Source organism: Eurypyga helias, unplaced genomic scaffold (genome assembly GCF_000690775.1).
Source record: "Eurypyga helias isolate BGI_N326 unplaced genomic scaffold, ASM69077v1 scaffold47521, whole genome shotgun sequence".
In the NCBI taxonomy this organism is placed as follows: domain Eukaryota; kingdom Metazoa; phylum Chordata; class Aves; order Eurypygiformes; family Eurypygidae; genus Eurypyga; species Eurypyga helias.
The window spans coordinates 4458-16989 of record NW_010233661.1 but is presented as its reverse complement, the minus strand read 5'-3'; the positions used below and the strand labels follow the sequence as shown (position 1 = coordinate 16989).

General features: G+C 47.6%; 1 protein-coding gene across 1 annotated transcript in view; it reads left to right on the top strand.

Moving 5' to 3' along the window:
* Window positions 1-12532, top strand: part of LOC104517205 (laminin subunit beta-1-like) — a gene marked incomplete at its 3' end in the record, with an annotated part of 18859 nt that overhangs the window by 2299 nt on the left and 4028 nt on the right. Inside the window, exons 3-12 of the mRNA XM_010161787.1 lie at window positions 1682-1870; window positions 1979-2042; window positions 3511-3713; window positions 4965-5085; window positions 5247-5435; window positions 5798-5977; window positions 6398-6510; window positions 7483-7562; window positions 9780-9915; window positions 11967-12125. Coding sequence (XP_010160089.1) covers window positions 1682-1870; window positions 1979-2042; window positions 3511-3713; window positions 4965-5085; window positions 5247-5435; window positions 5798-5977; window positions 6398-6510; window positions 7483-7562; window positions 9780-9915; window positions 11967-12125 — 1434 coding nt within the window. The remainder of the gene's footprint in view (window positions 1-1681; window positions 1871-1978; window positions 2043-3510; window positions 3714-4964; window positions 5086-5246; window positions 5436-5797; window positions 5978-6397; window positions 6511-7482; window positions 7563-9779; window positions 9916-11966; window positions 12126-12532) is intronic.

Below are 12532 nucleotides of genomic sequence, written 5' to 3'. Positions count from 1 at the left end.
GCTGAAGTCGCGCAGGAAGGCTGAGCTGTGACTTGTGGCTTGAGCTGTGTTTGAAGTCCAGTGTGCCTGCAGAAGTCATACTGAAGCTGGGGTTTGTGTTGGTCTCTCTCTGTTGGCTGTGTTCTAGAACATCATTAGCTACATCATGTATTAGCAAGGATTTTTCTTAAAAAAAATTGGCCATGGTATCGGTTTTCATTTGGCAAATGGAAAGGCCTTCAGGAAAAAGGAACATCTGTACACAAAGTGTCTTTGTTCCTTTGCAAACAGATGTCTTGGAATGGCAGATTATGTCCCGTACATCCTAAATCGCATGCAAGCACTAGTGGCAACCTTCAGCTGAGGTTTTGGGGGCTGCACTTCTTGCAGGGCAAAATCCCCTCTCTTTGCATGTAGAAAAACTAATGTCAACGTTTTCACCCATCAGCTTTCTAGGAGAGCTGGTTCATCTTTCCTGTAGTGTCGGCGGGACCCCAGCGAGATCCCTGACCCGATGCGGGTGCTGCGGCCGTCGTGCCGCTGGGCTTGGTCTGTCCTCAGGGGTAACACTATGGGGGAAAGATAATTTTAATGATGACTTACTGACTGTGTGGTAGACTCTTGAGCTGCCTTACCTCTGGGTTGCCAGGTTTTTGGTTGGGTGAGATACCAGTTTGTGAGTTGGGTGATATTTTCAGCCAGGAAGCAGAAAGAACATTTATTTCCAGCTGTGGCTGAATGCTTTTGTGCTTGGCTCTTGGAGGGCCTCCTCCGAATACATACAGCTAGCGGAGAGACTGTTGTCGTGTCTTGGTCGGTGCTCGCCAGGTGTTAAATTCATATCTGCTTTTTGAAATGCAGCTCATGAATTAAACATGAGCTTTCTAGGTCAGAGGGATTAAAAATCTTTTTAATTAGCTAGTTGTTCTGGAGTTGAATATGTGTAGGTAAGAAGGACAGTGGTTTGTGTGAAGTGAGTGCAGCCTGCTGCTGTCTGGGCAAGGCCAGCTGGAGTTAGGGTCACTGGGACACGGGGAGTGGAATGCAGCAAGAGTGGATGAAGCTGAACCTCTCAGTTTCCTTAAAGAAGAACGTTTTCCTAATGCAGCACAGAGGACTGTTGGCATTGGGCGTCAGCAGAAACGCTGCGAAAGGTAGTGTGATCGGACAGAGAGAGATGGGCAATCCCCGGGCTTTTCTGATCATCACAGGTAACTGCTTGGCAAGAACTTGTGGGCATCAGAGCTGGAGAGGGAGCAGGCCTGCTGGTCCCCAAGGCAGGAGAGGAGCCCATTTGGTCCTTTGCAGAAGATTAGGCAAGGAAGTAGGCTGTGCTGCTTTCCTCACACAGTGGAAAAAGCCTTCTGTCTCCCTAAAGCCCTGCTTTAACCCCCAGTTTTGAGAAGTTACTTGGAATCATTTTGGAAGCAGTTTTCTTACTGCTTGTAAGCATGTTTAAGTGCTTGGCCACTAAGTGCCATCTTTATAAAGTTGGGTAATCTATAGTTTGATATGTGTTACTTGAAAGATCTGCCTTTGAGCAGAAAGTGGGATATCAGCAGAAAAATATTTCCAATTATGGGAGATAGTGCAGGGAGAGAGATTAAAGTCAGACATGTGGATTGCTCATACTCAAAAGTCCTCACTGTAAATGCAAGTAATAATTAACTGAATAAAATATCTCTTGGTTTCTTACTATCAGACATTCCGTCCTGCTGCAATGTTGATAGAAAGATCATCTGATTTTGGAAAAACGTGGCAAGTGTATCGGTATTTTGCATATGACTGTGAGAGCTCATTTCCTGGGATTTCAACTGGACCCATGAAGAAAGTGGATGATATTATTTGTGATTCCCGATACTCCGACATTGAACCTTCAACGGAGGGAGAGGTCAGAGGGTTTTTTTTCCAATATGTGTATTGTGTAGACTCTTTCTGTACAAATTCAGATTCTTTTATTTTTAAAGCTGAACCTTTCGTTGTACCATTTTTCCTCCAGGTAATATATCGTGTTTTAGATCCTGCTTTTCGAATCGAAGATCCATACAGTCCACGGATTCAAAGTATGTATGCAGCTACCTGCCAGGCTCATTTGAAAGCATTTCTGTACTTATTTACTTACTGGTGAGAAAGAATAAGCCACAAATGAAGTCATGCATTAGCTCCAATAACGGTTTTGAAGTGTGTGAATACATTTGTGGTATAGCTTCTTTTCCTGACTCGGACAGTGACGTGCTGGGAAGTCACGGTCAGCGTTGCCACCTCAAGCGGTTGCTCTTACACGTGTCATTGTAGTTGGTCCTTTTCTTAATTGATCAGGGAACCATTTTCTTTAAAGAGCCCCCTCCCCAAAATACATGCAGTTGCTGATGGAAAGCTTGGAACATGATCCTGTAATTGTACAGTGTTCAGAATGCAAAGAAACAGAACTACAGTGGCACTTGCATCATTTTGCATTTCTAGCTAAAATCAAGGGGGTTGCATTTTATTTTTTAGAATGCCTGAGTTGTGGCCGTTGAACAGCTGGCCTTGGTGGCACTGCATAGCTGGACCACGCAGATGCGGTTGTAAAACACAGGTTACTGCAGCATTCCTGTGTTTTACATGGCATTCCAGGAACACAGTGGTAGAGAGGTCTGTGCCCTTTATGTGCCTCACAGAGAAACCTCATGGGGCATTTGGCCTGAGTACGAAACTGCAGTGCTTGGCCTTAAACTTGACCTTCATTTTAATATCCATTCTCAGTTTTGGTTCGTGTCCTTCAGTGTAAAGCTAACTGGAGCAGAAGAAAATACCTGAAGTGGAAGTGGCTGCTAGTTGCTCTCTTGGTTGAATGTTTTTTAACCAAAGTTTTAAAGGGGGAAACTATGAGAAAGACTCTGGTTTCATGGGCTTGAAGTGCTTTTGCAAGCCTAGTTTGAAGGCTCTAAGAAATTACACAGGATTCAAAGTATCAAAGTGAACATGTAGACTGAAATAATTACTGCAGTATTGTCTTCCCATGGATTATATCCCTTGAGAACTTCTTTGTATTTGGTCAGTGTAACTAATTATATTTGCTAGGAAAGTTGGGCATATAAGAAAGAATGATATATTCACATCTTGTTTCCGACCAAGATGTTTTCCAAAAAGCTCATAACTCTTAAAGCTCCTCGTCCACTTGTCAGCAATTCCTTAATATCAGGTCATTGCTCATCCTGCATTTTAGAACCCCAAAGGACCAGTATTTCCTTTTGTGGTATTGTTGCATGTGTTTTTAATATTTGTCTTTGTGCCTGCGGATGCCTGCAATAAAATCGACTAGATTTTTTTAATTAAGCTTAAACCTAGACAGTGATCCACCTGTAGTAAAATAATGTGATTTAAAAAAAAAATCGGGAGTATGAAGTGATGTGATGGGTAGTACATAAATGCTGAAATTAAATCTGATCTAATCTACCCATAGAAAGTGTCACTCCTGGTTTCCTCTTATTCCATACAATATCTGGTAAATAATCCCAAAACGGAGTGTTTTTTTGGTGTCCCCTGCAGACCTATTAAAAATCACAAATCTGAGAGTCAAATTCATCAAGTTGCACACACTGGGAGATAATCTCTTGGACTCGAGGATGGAGATTAGGGAGAAGTACTACTACGCCATCTACGACATGGTGGTTCGCGGGAACTGTTTCTGCTACGGACACGCCAGCGAGTGTGCGCCCGTGGATGGCTTTACCGAAGAGGTGGAAGGAATGGTAAATATTCACTTATCCTTTCTCCACAAAGCTATTCCTGTCTGTGCCTTTTCTAAGCGATTTAAGCACATTTAAAGATGACGTTCCCCACCCTTGGTTTTCAAACAAGAAAACTTTTAAAACTATCCCTCCTCAGCAAACATATCTGTCATTATTGGTGTCAATCAAGCACAGAGAGCTCAGATTAGGTGAAAATTGGTTTTGCATTCCTTTTTAATCATGCTATAGAGTTTTTTATGCAGAAAGGGAGTGTAACCCTATGGGGTCAGAGAAGGTGTGTGGGTTGACTTGGTTGCCCTAAAGTTGAAGTGAATAGAGGCATCAAAGAATGAAACACCTTTATGAATCAAACATGACCTGCATTTGTGTGGGTTGTTATCAGCTGAAAAGCAGAGGTGGTAGCTGTAATTAGCAGCAGGTTCTGAAGGAAAATCCTGCATAGTACGCTGCTGCATGAGTGCCACATGCCTTCGGGGTTCTGGTTTTCCCCATGATTTTTGCCTGACAAGCAGTAATAGCACCCCTGTTAATGAGTGAGTTATTAACTGGATGAAAATGTGGAGGCGTACGGGGAGGTTGTGTGGATTGCCCCCAGGGCCGTGGGATGCTGGCAAGCGGGTATGCTCCATTGCCCTGTGCTTTCGGTGAGTGTCTCCATCGCAGCAGCAGCAAGACTGGCTTCGACTTTAAAATCATGGCTGTAGTCCTTGTAGTCCCCGTCGTCCAAGGTGGGGGCTGTCACACAATCCCTGTTGGTCTGCTCCATGCTTGTTGTGTGCATGTTGAAGGGAAAGGTTGATGGATAAAACCCATCCAAACCATCTGTTGTCTTTGCTTTAGGAAATAAGGTAGGGCTGGAAAGAAGGTCTTGGGCTAGCGAAGTGCTGATATAACCAGATGCATGTTAATAGATAATTAACAGCTAATAAACAGCTAACTTTTAGGTCCAAGAGGCTTTTGTGGTTATTTAGGTGGAACTATGCTCTCCTTGTTCATTCTGAAAGGGTTTATTTAGGCATTAGTTCCAGTAAGGAAAGGACAAGTTCATATGAGGACATTCTTACCTGACAGGTAAAGGGTATTCTTGTAGCCCTTTATGTCGTCTTACGTGCAGTTATGTGCATTAAGAGTCTGCAAAAGAGTATCCATTATGTACTAGCTATATTTTGCATTAATTGGGGGTTTTTTCCCTTCCTCTTTTATAATATACTATATATTGCTGCCTTTCCCCCCCCTTTTTTTTAATGACAGGTCCATGGGCACTGCATGTGCAGGCATAATACCAAAGGGTTAAACTGTGAGCAGTGTTTGGATTTCTACCACGACTTACCCTGGCGACCCGCGGAAGGCCGCAATAGTAACGCATGCAAAAGTGAGTTTGGGTGAAGTGCAGATCTGGAGTCGGGTGTGAGCGTTACGGGTGTGACTATATATAAAGTCCTGCATGTTCTTTGGTTGACTTTGGCCTGTCTTTTCCCCAAACTTGCATCTCCCCTGTTTCCAGATGCTCATTGCTTTCTGTCTTTGTCACAGAGTGCAACTGCAATGGCCACTCCAGCCAGTGCCACTTTGACATGGCTGTGTACATGACGACGGGGAACACCAGCGGCGGAGTGTGCGACGACTGCCAGCACAACACCGTAGGACGCAACTGCGAGCAGTGCAAGCCCTTCTACTTCCAGCACCCGGAGAGGGATCTGCGGGACCCCGATGTCTGCGAGCGTAAGTGCAGCCCCGCTCCTCAGTGGGAATGGCCATGGCATCGTGACCATGGACTCCACAGTCTTTTCCGTGGGGAATTTAGGATTTACTGACTGCCTTTTGGCCAGTGGCGTGCTTCTGAACAAAGATCCTTGAGGGAAGGCGGTTGCTTGGAGGCCTTGAGCGAGCCTGGTTGGACTTTGTTTTCTGTTTGAGGATCTGGAAATATATCTGGTCATTACGTGTTCAACCCGTGTCATGTCTAATGCTTGCAGGAGTGATACACTCTCTCTACACAGCAGCTGAGTTTAAGTAATCCAGTGCGAGGCTTGCCCGTTCCTATTGCAGCTGTTGATAAAACACACGCGATGCTTCCTTCCTAGCTTGCAACTGTGACCCAGCTGGCTCCCAGAATGGTGGCATCTGCGACCGCTACACCGATTTCTCCACTGGCCTCATTGCTGGACAGTGCCGTTGTAAATTATTTGTTGAAGGGGAGCGTTGTGACCTCTGCAAAGAAGGTTTCTATGGCCTGAGTGCCGATGACCCAGCGGGTTGTCAGTGTGAGTAAAAACATATGTTCCTTTATGTGTGATCAAAAGCTCTTTGAGGAGCTGTTAGAGCCGGGAGAAGTTGGTTTGTGGGGTGTTTTTTTTTCCCCTTTGTTTCATGTTTTTGCTAAAGGAAAAACATTCTTGTAGATTTGCCTTAGCTTGGGATCCACCCACCCTTAAAACTCGGTTCCCCAGCTGATTCCTTTGGTGCGTTCAGTGGAAATAGCAGAATCCTTCTTATTTGTTTTTAATTATAAGTCTCTGAGCTAGGGAAGTTTTACTGGGATGGGGGGTGGGCAAAGGGCGCAATTAATCTCTGTCCTGGGGAATTTAGGGGAAACTTTAATGTAAATATTTAAGTTGGAAACTGTGTATAACTGTAACTCCAATCCTGTGTTTTGACCTGCCTGTCTGTGTTTCCCAATCTAGCTTGTGCGTGTAATCCTTTGGGTACCCATCCCGGGGGGAATCCGTGTGACTCGGAGACAGGAAACTGCTATTGTAAGCGCCTGGTGACAGGAAAGCAGTGCAATCGCTGTCTGGTAAGTAGCTTACCATAAATTGAATGAGAAGGTACTGGTGTGAGAGAGGCTGGCATGCCAAAAGCACGGAGCAAGGTGCTGGCTGCCGTCTGACCGTGTGCAAGCGGGCGCCCGGCGTTCAGACCGGAGCAGGCACCTTGGGATGTTGGGAGCTGTGAAGCACGTCAAGGCAGACAAGCATCCAGAAATTAATTCCCGGGACCATAACGAGTGAGACATTAGGATACCTGTTGCAGTTGCTCTCTGAAAGTGAGGGATCTGGGGCATTTCTGCTGGAGCCCTCACTGGGGTGAAAGGCAAGACAGCTAGAGAAGCAATATTAGCAAAAAAATTGCTTTCTATTCAGGCCATTATTTTAGTCAGGGGTTGTTTCATACTCATACATTTCCATATAGTGTTATGTGTGCTGGAGTGTTGTAGAAGCACGCTGTCAGATAACTGGATGTGTTTGTATAAACACTGACAAGCTCTCTTATCTGACAGTGGACTACAAGGAAAAGCCAAACAAATCTGTCTGTTTGCTGAGTAAGTTGCAGAGTAGCAGCCCTGCGTGGGGAGTGCCCCATGCAAAGCCCTGCGGCCCCAGGCACCGCTCTGCCCTGTGGTGTGAGGTACTGGGCTGTCATCTTCCAAGCCCTTCATGGGTCGGGAGCCCAAACTGGTGTCGGTGGTACAGGAGGAGTGAGGTCTCTGAGCTGGGGTTCTCCTGAATCTTGCTTTTAAGGCAGGGACAAGTGTGTTTGTTTGGGTTTTTTTTCCCTCAAGCGTCTGAGAATGTCAACAAGGTGGAGGAGAGCAGGCAGGGAGGTTGTGTTGGTGGTTGTGGGTCTACCCCCGCAACCAGGGGAGCAGGATTCGTGGTTTTAGCGGGCACTCTGAGGTGGCTTATGCTGAATATTTCAAAATGTGCCTTTGGGATAGATTGGGTTAAATTGACACCGTGTTACAGTACTGGTGATGTTTCTTCTGCAGCCTGAGACCTGGGGCCTGAGCAACGACATGGATGGATGTCGGCCGTGCGACTGCGACCAGGGAGGAGCGCTGAATAACAAGTGAGTCTTAGCCCAGTTTTTCTCCTGTAACCATTCACTCCAGCGAGATTTGCTTTGTGTTTAACCACAACATCCTGGGCTCGATGTGCTCTGGAGGAGGCTATTTGAGACAGTGTTCCTGCTACAGCGTGCAGAATGTGGCAGGTCTGGACTGCAGCAAGGGGTGACAGAGGCATCCGTGTCTTTTCCATGCTGAGCAGCCTCGTCTATGCTACTGGTGCCCATGAACACGTAAAACTGTAGTGTAGCTCTGCCTTTGGTCAGCCAGTGTGGGTTGAGCTCTGCCTTGGCTATAACCCGGCGTGTGGTCCGTGTCAAAGCTTTGCTGTCATGGGATCAAAGCGGGAATCAGGCGGTGACATGGGCAGTCAGACTGGCTCTTGGTTTCCTCCCAAACTGGTCCTTTGGCCTGTCTGTCTGTATGTCCACCAGTGCTGTGGGAAGCACACCAGCTGCACAGCACTGCTGCATTGCCCCGGCGGTGCTGTGTGGGGTGAGATGTGGGCCTGGAAGCGCCCGTTGTGGAGGTGGAGATTTTTCAGAGGAAAACGCAGGTTTTGAAGATGCATCCATCAGTAAGAGCATGGAAAGTCCTGGCTTAAATGCCTAGCCAGAGAGGTGCTGGGTAGCCAGACCGCTTCTCCGACCAGAGCAGTTTTCTGTGCCTCTCTGTCCCCAGGCTTCTCAACAGCAGCATGTTCCTTCACTTTTTTTTTTTTTTTTTACTTCCCTCCATAAACCTTTTGAAACATCCTGCTTTTGTCTGAACCCACAGAAGTTTCCCAAAGGGGGCAACAAACTGTTTTCCACTGGAGCTGGCAGGCCCAGACTGGGGGAGTTTGGGATTGGTCCCAGTGTGACTCCTTGTAGGTCGTCACAGCCTGCGGACACCCCATCTGTTGCAGGGATTGCCATGGGAATGTCACACAGGCCGTCTCTCCTCTCCGCTCCCGAGTGAATTATTACCCCTCGGCAGAGAGCGGCGTGGTCGTTAGTGATTATTTACTCCTCCGTGCTCGCTCCCTGCGTGCGGATCGGTTACCCCGTACAGCTTGTAACGCTCCCCTGGTGCGGCCGCTGCGGGGGCTTGGGTACGGCTTGGCTGTGGCCACGCAAGGCTTTGCAGCCTGTTTCCCATGCGCTGAGCCCAGCGATTGCAAAACCCCGCGGGGAGGGGATGTGCTGTGTCCTGGTGCAAGCGGGGAGCAGCTGCGCTTCCCGCTGGCCGCAGGAGAGCCACGAAGCCTGGCTCTGGCTCCCAGCTTCGCTCTTTAATGTCAGTGGGAAGGGGGAGCTTAGCCCTCCCCGGGGCTCCTATCCTCCGCTGCCAAATCTCTGCCTCCTGGCTCCCGTTCAGGGCGTGGGATGCAGCGCCTGGGGCAGCCGCACCTTGCCCGAAATTCATCCCTGCTCTGTAACCCAGGTGGTGGAGTCCTTGCTGCCCCCGGAGGGGAAACTTCCCAGCTCCCCTTCCAGGGCTGTCTGGGGACAGTAACACCACCAAAAGGCGACTGGGGCTACAGCTGTATGGAGAAAAGAAGATGGCTCGTTTTGAAGGGAGTGTCACCCTGGACAGGCCTCTGTTCCCCAGCCACGGCTCTGTCTCACATCTTTGGCTGTGTTGTCCTACTTTAAAGCAGCCAGGTGTGCTTTTCCCCCCCATGTAGCTGCTGGTGGGCGACCTCTCGGGCTGTGCTTTGCAGCACACCAGGGCAGCGTGACAGCCCGGGGCGTGCAGGGTCACGCGTGGTGTTGCTTTGCCTGAGCCCATACAAACATGCGCTGCTTGCACGGCCTGCAAGCCTGGAGCCGACGGCTGCTCTTGGTTTGCAGGACAGACGTGCCTCTTAGCTACGTCTGGTAACAAGTGAAGCTCTCCCATAGCATGAAATCCTCTCTCCATCCAAACAAAGGAAACCGCATGCAAAGTGCCTACTGGAAATGGTCCCTGGCCCATGCTCGCTCCCCGCCTGAGCCTAGGAGTTGTTTGGGAGAACAATAGTCGGGTTGAGCCAAGGCTGCACCCGGGACCGTGCTGCCAGTTTAGCAGTGCAGATGGTCCGGCTGCAGAGCCTGAGAACATCCCCTGTCTAGACGCAGCGGTGTCCAGAAGCACATCTCCTGGTGTGTCACTTAAACCATGACAGCAGGAGACAGCTCTAGCACGGTCTCAACAGGGCCAGGATGTGTTGTAAATTCCTTGCTCTTCCATTTTAGCTGCTCGAGTGAGTCTGGCCAATGCGAGTGCCGGCCCCACATGTTTGGACGTCAGTGCAACCAGGTGGAGCCTGGCTATTACTTCATTTCTCTCGATCATTACATCTACGAGGCAGAGGAAGCCAGCTTGGGTCCCGTGAGTAGCAGTTTTAGTGGGCTGGTGTGTCTGGACAGCTGTGGGAAAGTTGTTTCACCATTTGGGTGTTGGAAGCGTCTGTTTTTATACCCCGAGTATTTCACAATTAAAATGTGGAAGACACAAAACTGAATTCTAGCAGAAAACCATCAACCTCTTCAGTAGCTCTTCAGTCTTAGTATTGATAAATAATGTAGTACTTTAGGGGGGGAAAACTGCCATTTGTCTTTTTGAACTGTTGTTTGATCATGACTGTACTATTTGTTTCCTGTCAGTGTCCCCCTCTGTACCCCACTACGTGCATGCCCACACACCCACTTCTTTCCCTCTTATCTCAAGAGTGGTGGGACACTAACGCTGGCTCTTCTCTTCGGTCCCACTGAAACTGGGAGGGAACAAAGCATGCATTTAAGCACATTGCCGTGGCTTTTAGGGTTTCTGTACATCAGTAACATTTCCTTTAATAATGACTAAACCCATGGTTGACTATGCAAAAGACTGTTTTTGCAAGCGAGGGTGCGTCTAGCTTGTTTAGCCCGCTGGCGTGGTACGGCAGGGTCTCTGGCTCTTTCCGTACACCACCATACAGCCTTGCTTTTAGTTCATTAACAGAGCTAGGTGATTACATCAATTACTTTTGCCTCCAGCAGGGAGTCAGGGAAGTGAGATGATGGTTTCTCTAAAGCAGCAGATCCTTGTCTTCCTGCAACTGGGGCACTTGGTCCTAATTTATTTACTTCAGGCCAAATGCAGCTTCAGCCAAGGCAAGGGATTTTCACTGTTAGATAACTGCGGAGAGGGGAGACGACGCAGAGCAGAAGCTGGACTGCAGTGGAGGGAGTGTGAGCTGGCACAGGGGTTTTGGTGCATTTGTGTCTGCCTTGCTGCAGGGGTGGTACCCAAGGCCTCAACGAGGCTCAGGGATGGAGGAGTCTGGCATGAAAACCCTCCTTGCTAAGCAGGGTGAGGGGATGTGCCACTGGTTCACCTTTTGAAACCTTAGAACAAACCATTTTTAAAAATGCCAGTATTGAAAAGCTTTCTCACAACTCTGGTGGCAGAATAAAACTCTGAATTCCCAGGTAGGGGCTCAGCACAAGACAAAATGAAGCGGCACAGAGTCACAGGGATTTTCAACCCCCCACAGCTGCACACCCCTGCTTACATCCCGCCTGCCACCCTTTCTGGGGAGCTCCGACCCTTTGTGCAAAGCCAAAGGGTAACAGCTTATATAGCCAGGCTCTCTTCAAAGTGTGTGGGAATACTTGAAAGGACATCCTGAGGTGATACGTGTATATATAGAGAGAGACATTTCCTTACATTTTATCCCTTTCTACTGAGGCAGCTTCCTAAGGAATGCACAGGATGTTGTTCTATGGAAAGAACTATTCATGGACACAGATATATTTGAAATGGGAAACATGTTTCCATTTTCTGTTGCCCTTTTCCTCGTCTTTGCTTTATATAAAGAGTAGCAGATAAAAACGTGGCACCTCAGATTGAAAGGAGTGACCACGCATTGATTTGGATGTTAAATATCTATCGATGATTCGGATCTCTGCTATTTAGTGACCCCCTACGCATGATGGCCTGGGTCTGCTTTTCAAATGTTATCCTGGGCAGTGATTTGCTTTGGAGCGGCCTGGTGTAGTCAGTAAGTAATTAGCACTCAGCTTGGGCAGTTACGTGCCACTGCTACAAATCCCACTGCTACAAGCATAATGTGAAAGTCCTTACAGTGAACGAGATGTTGTAAGTGATCGACTAGTTACTCACAGCAAGTTTTTCAGTTTAATTACCCACTCTAACAGAAATGCATGAAGAGTTGTCTAGTGTTATTTTATCTTTCTTGATTTTTATACTTCGTTAATTGGAAAGGCAACGGCATGCACACACATGGGTTTAAAGGAGGATTCGTGTTCTCTGGGATGCAAACAATGGATGCTGTGACTCGAAGTAATCCATTAGCAGAACTTATCACTTCATGCCCTCCCATGGGACTCGCAAATTTAAAGTATTGGTATTAAAATCTCTGTTCCTTGTTTTTGTAGGGAGTAAACGTAATAGAGCGCCAGTACACGCCAGACCGCACACCATCATGGACAGGCATAGGATTTGTAAGGGTCCCTGAGGGGGCATACCTGGAATTCTACGTTGACAACATCCCCTACTCCATGGAGTATGATATTCTGGTCCGCTACGAACCACAGGTAGGTCTGTGAGTATGGGCACTGCTGTCTCCTGGCAGGCTCTGGCTGTCCTGGTGCACGACTGACAGGAGCAAGGAGCTTCCAGGAGTCACCAGGACTCAAAGAAAAGGATGGACACTCAGTTAAATGTCCAAGATGTGTGAAAATCCAAGATGATGTTGGCTATTACTAGTATTATTTGCTTTGCAGTTTTGTTCATTATTACATTGTTTCAGCACCTGTTTAGTGAGCAAATTGTAAAGTGAAAGTCCTGTCAGGACAGATTAGAATATAAATTTGGCATCAGACAGAAGGCCTCCTAATGGGTGGGAATACTGTTATGCTCCTTAGGAGACAAATTGCCTGTCTTGGATGTTGAATGCCTGCAACCAGGAGTTTGCAAGCAGTTGGCTTTGACATAATTTGGA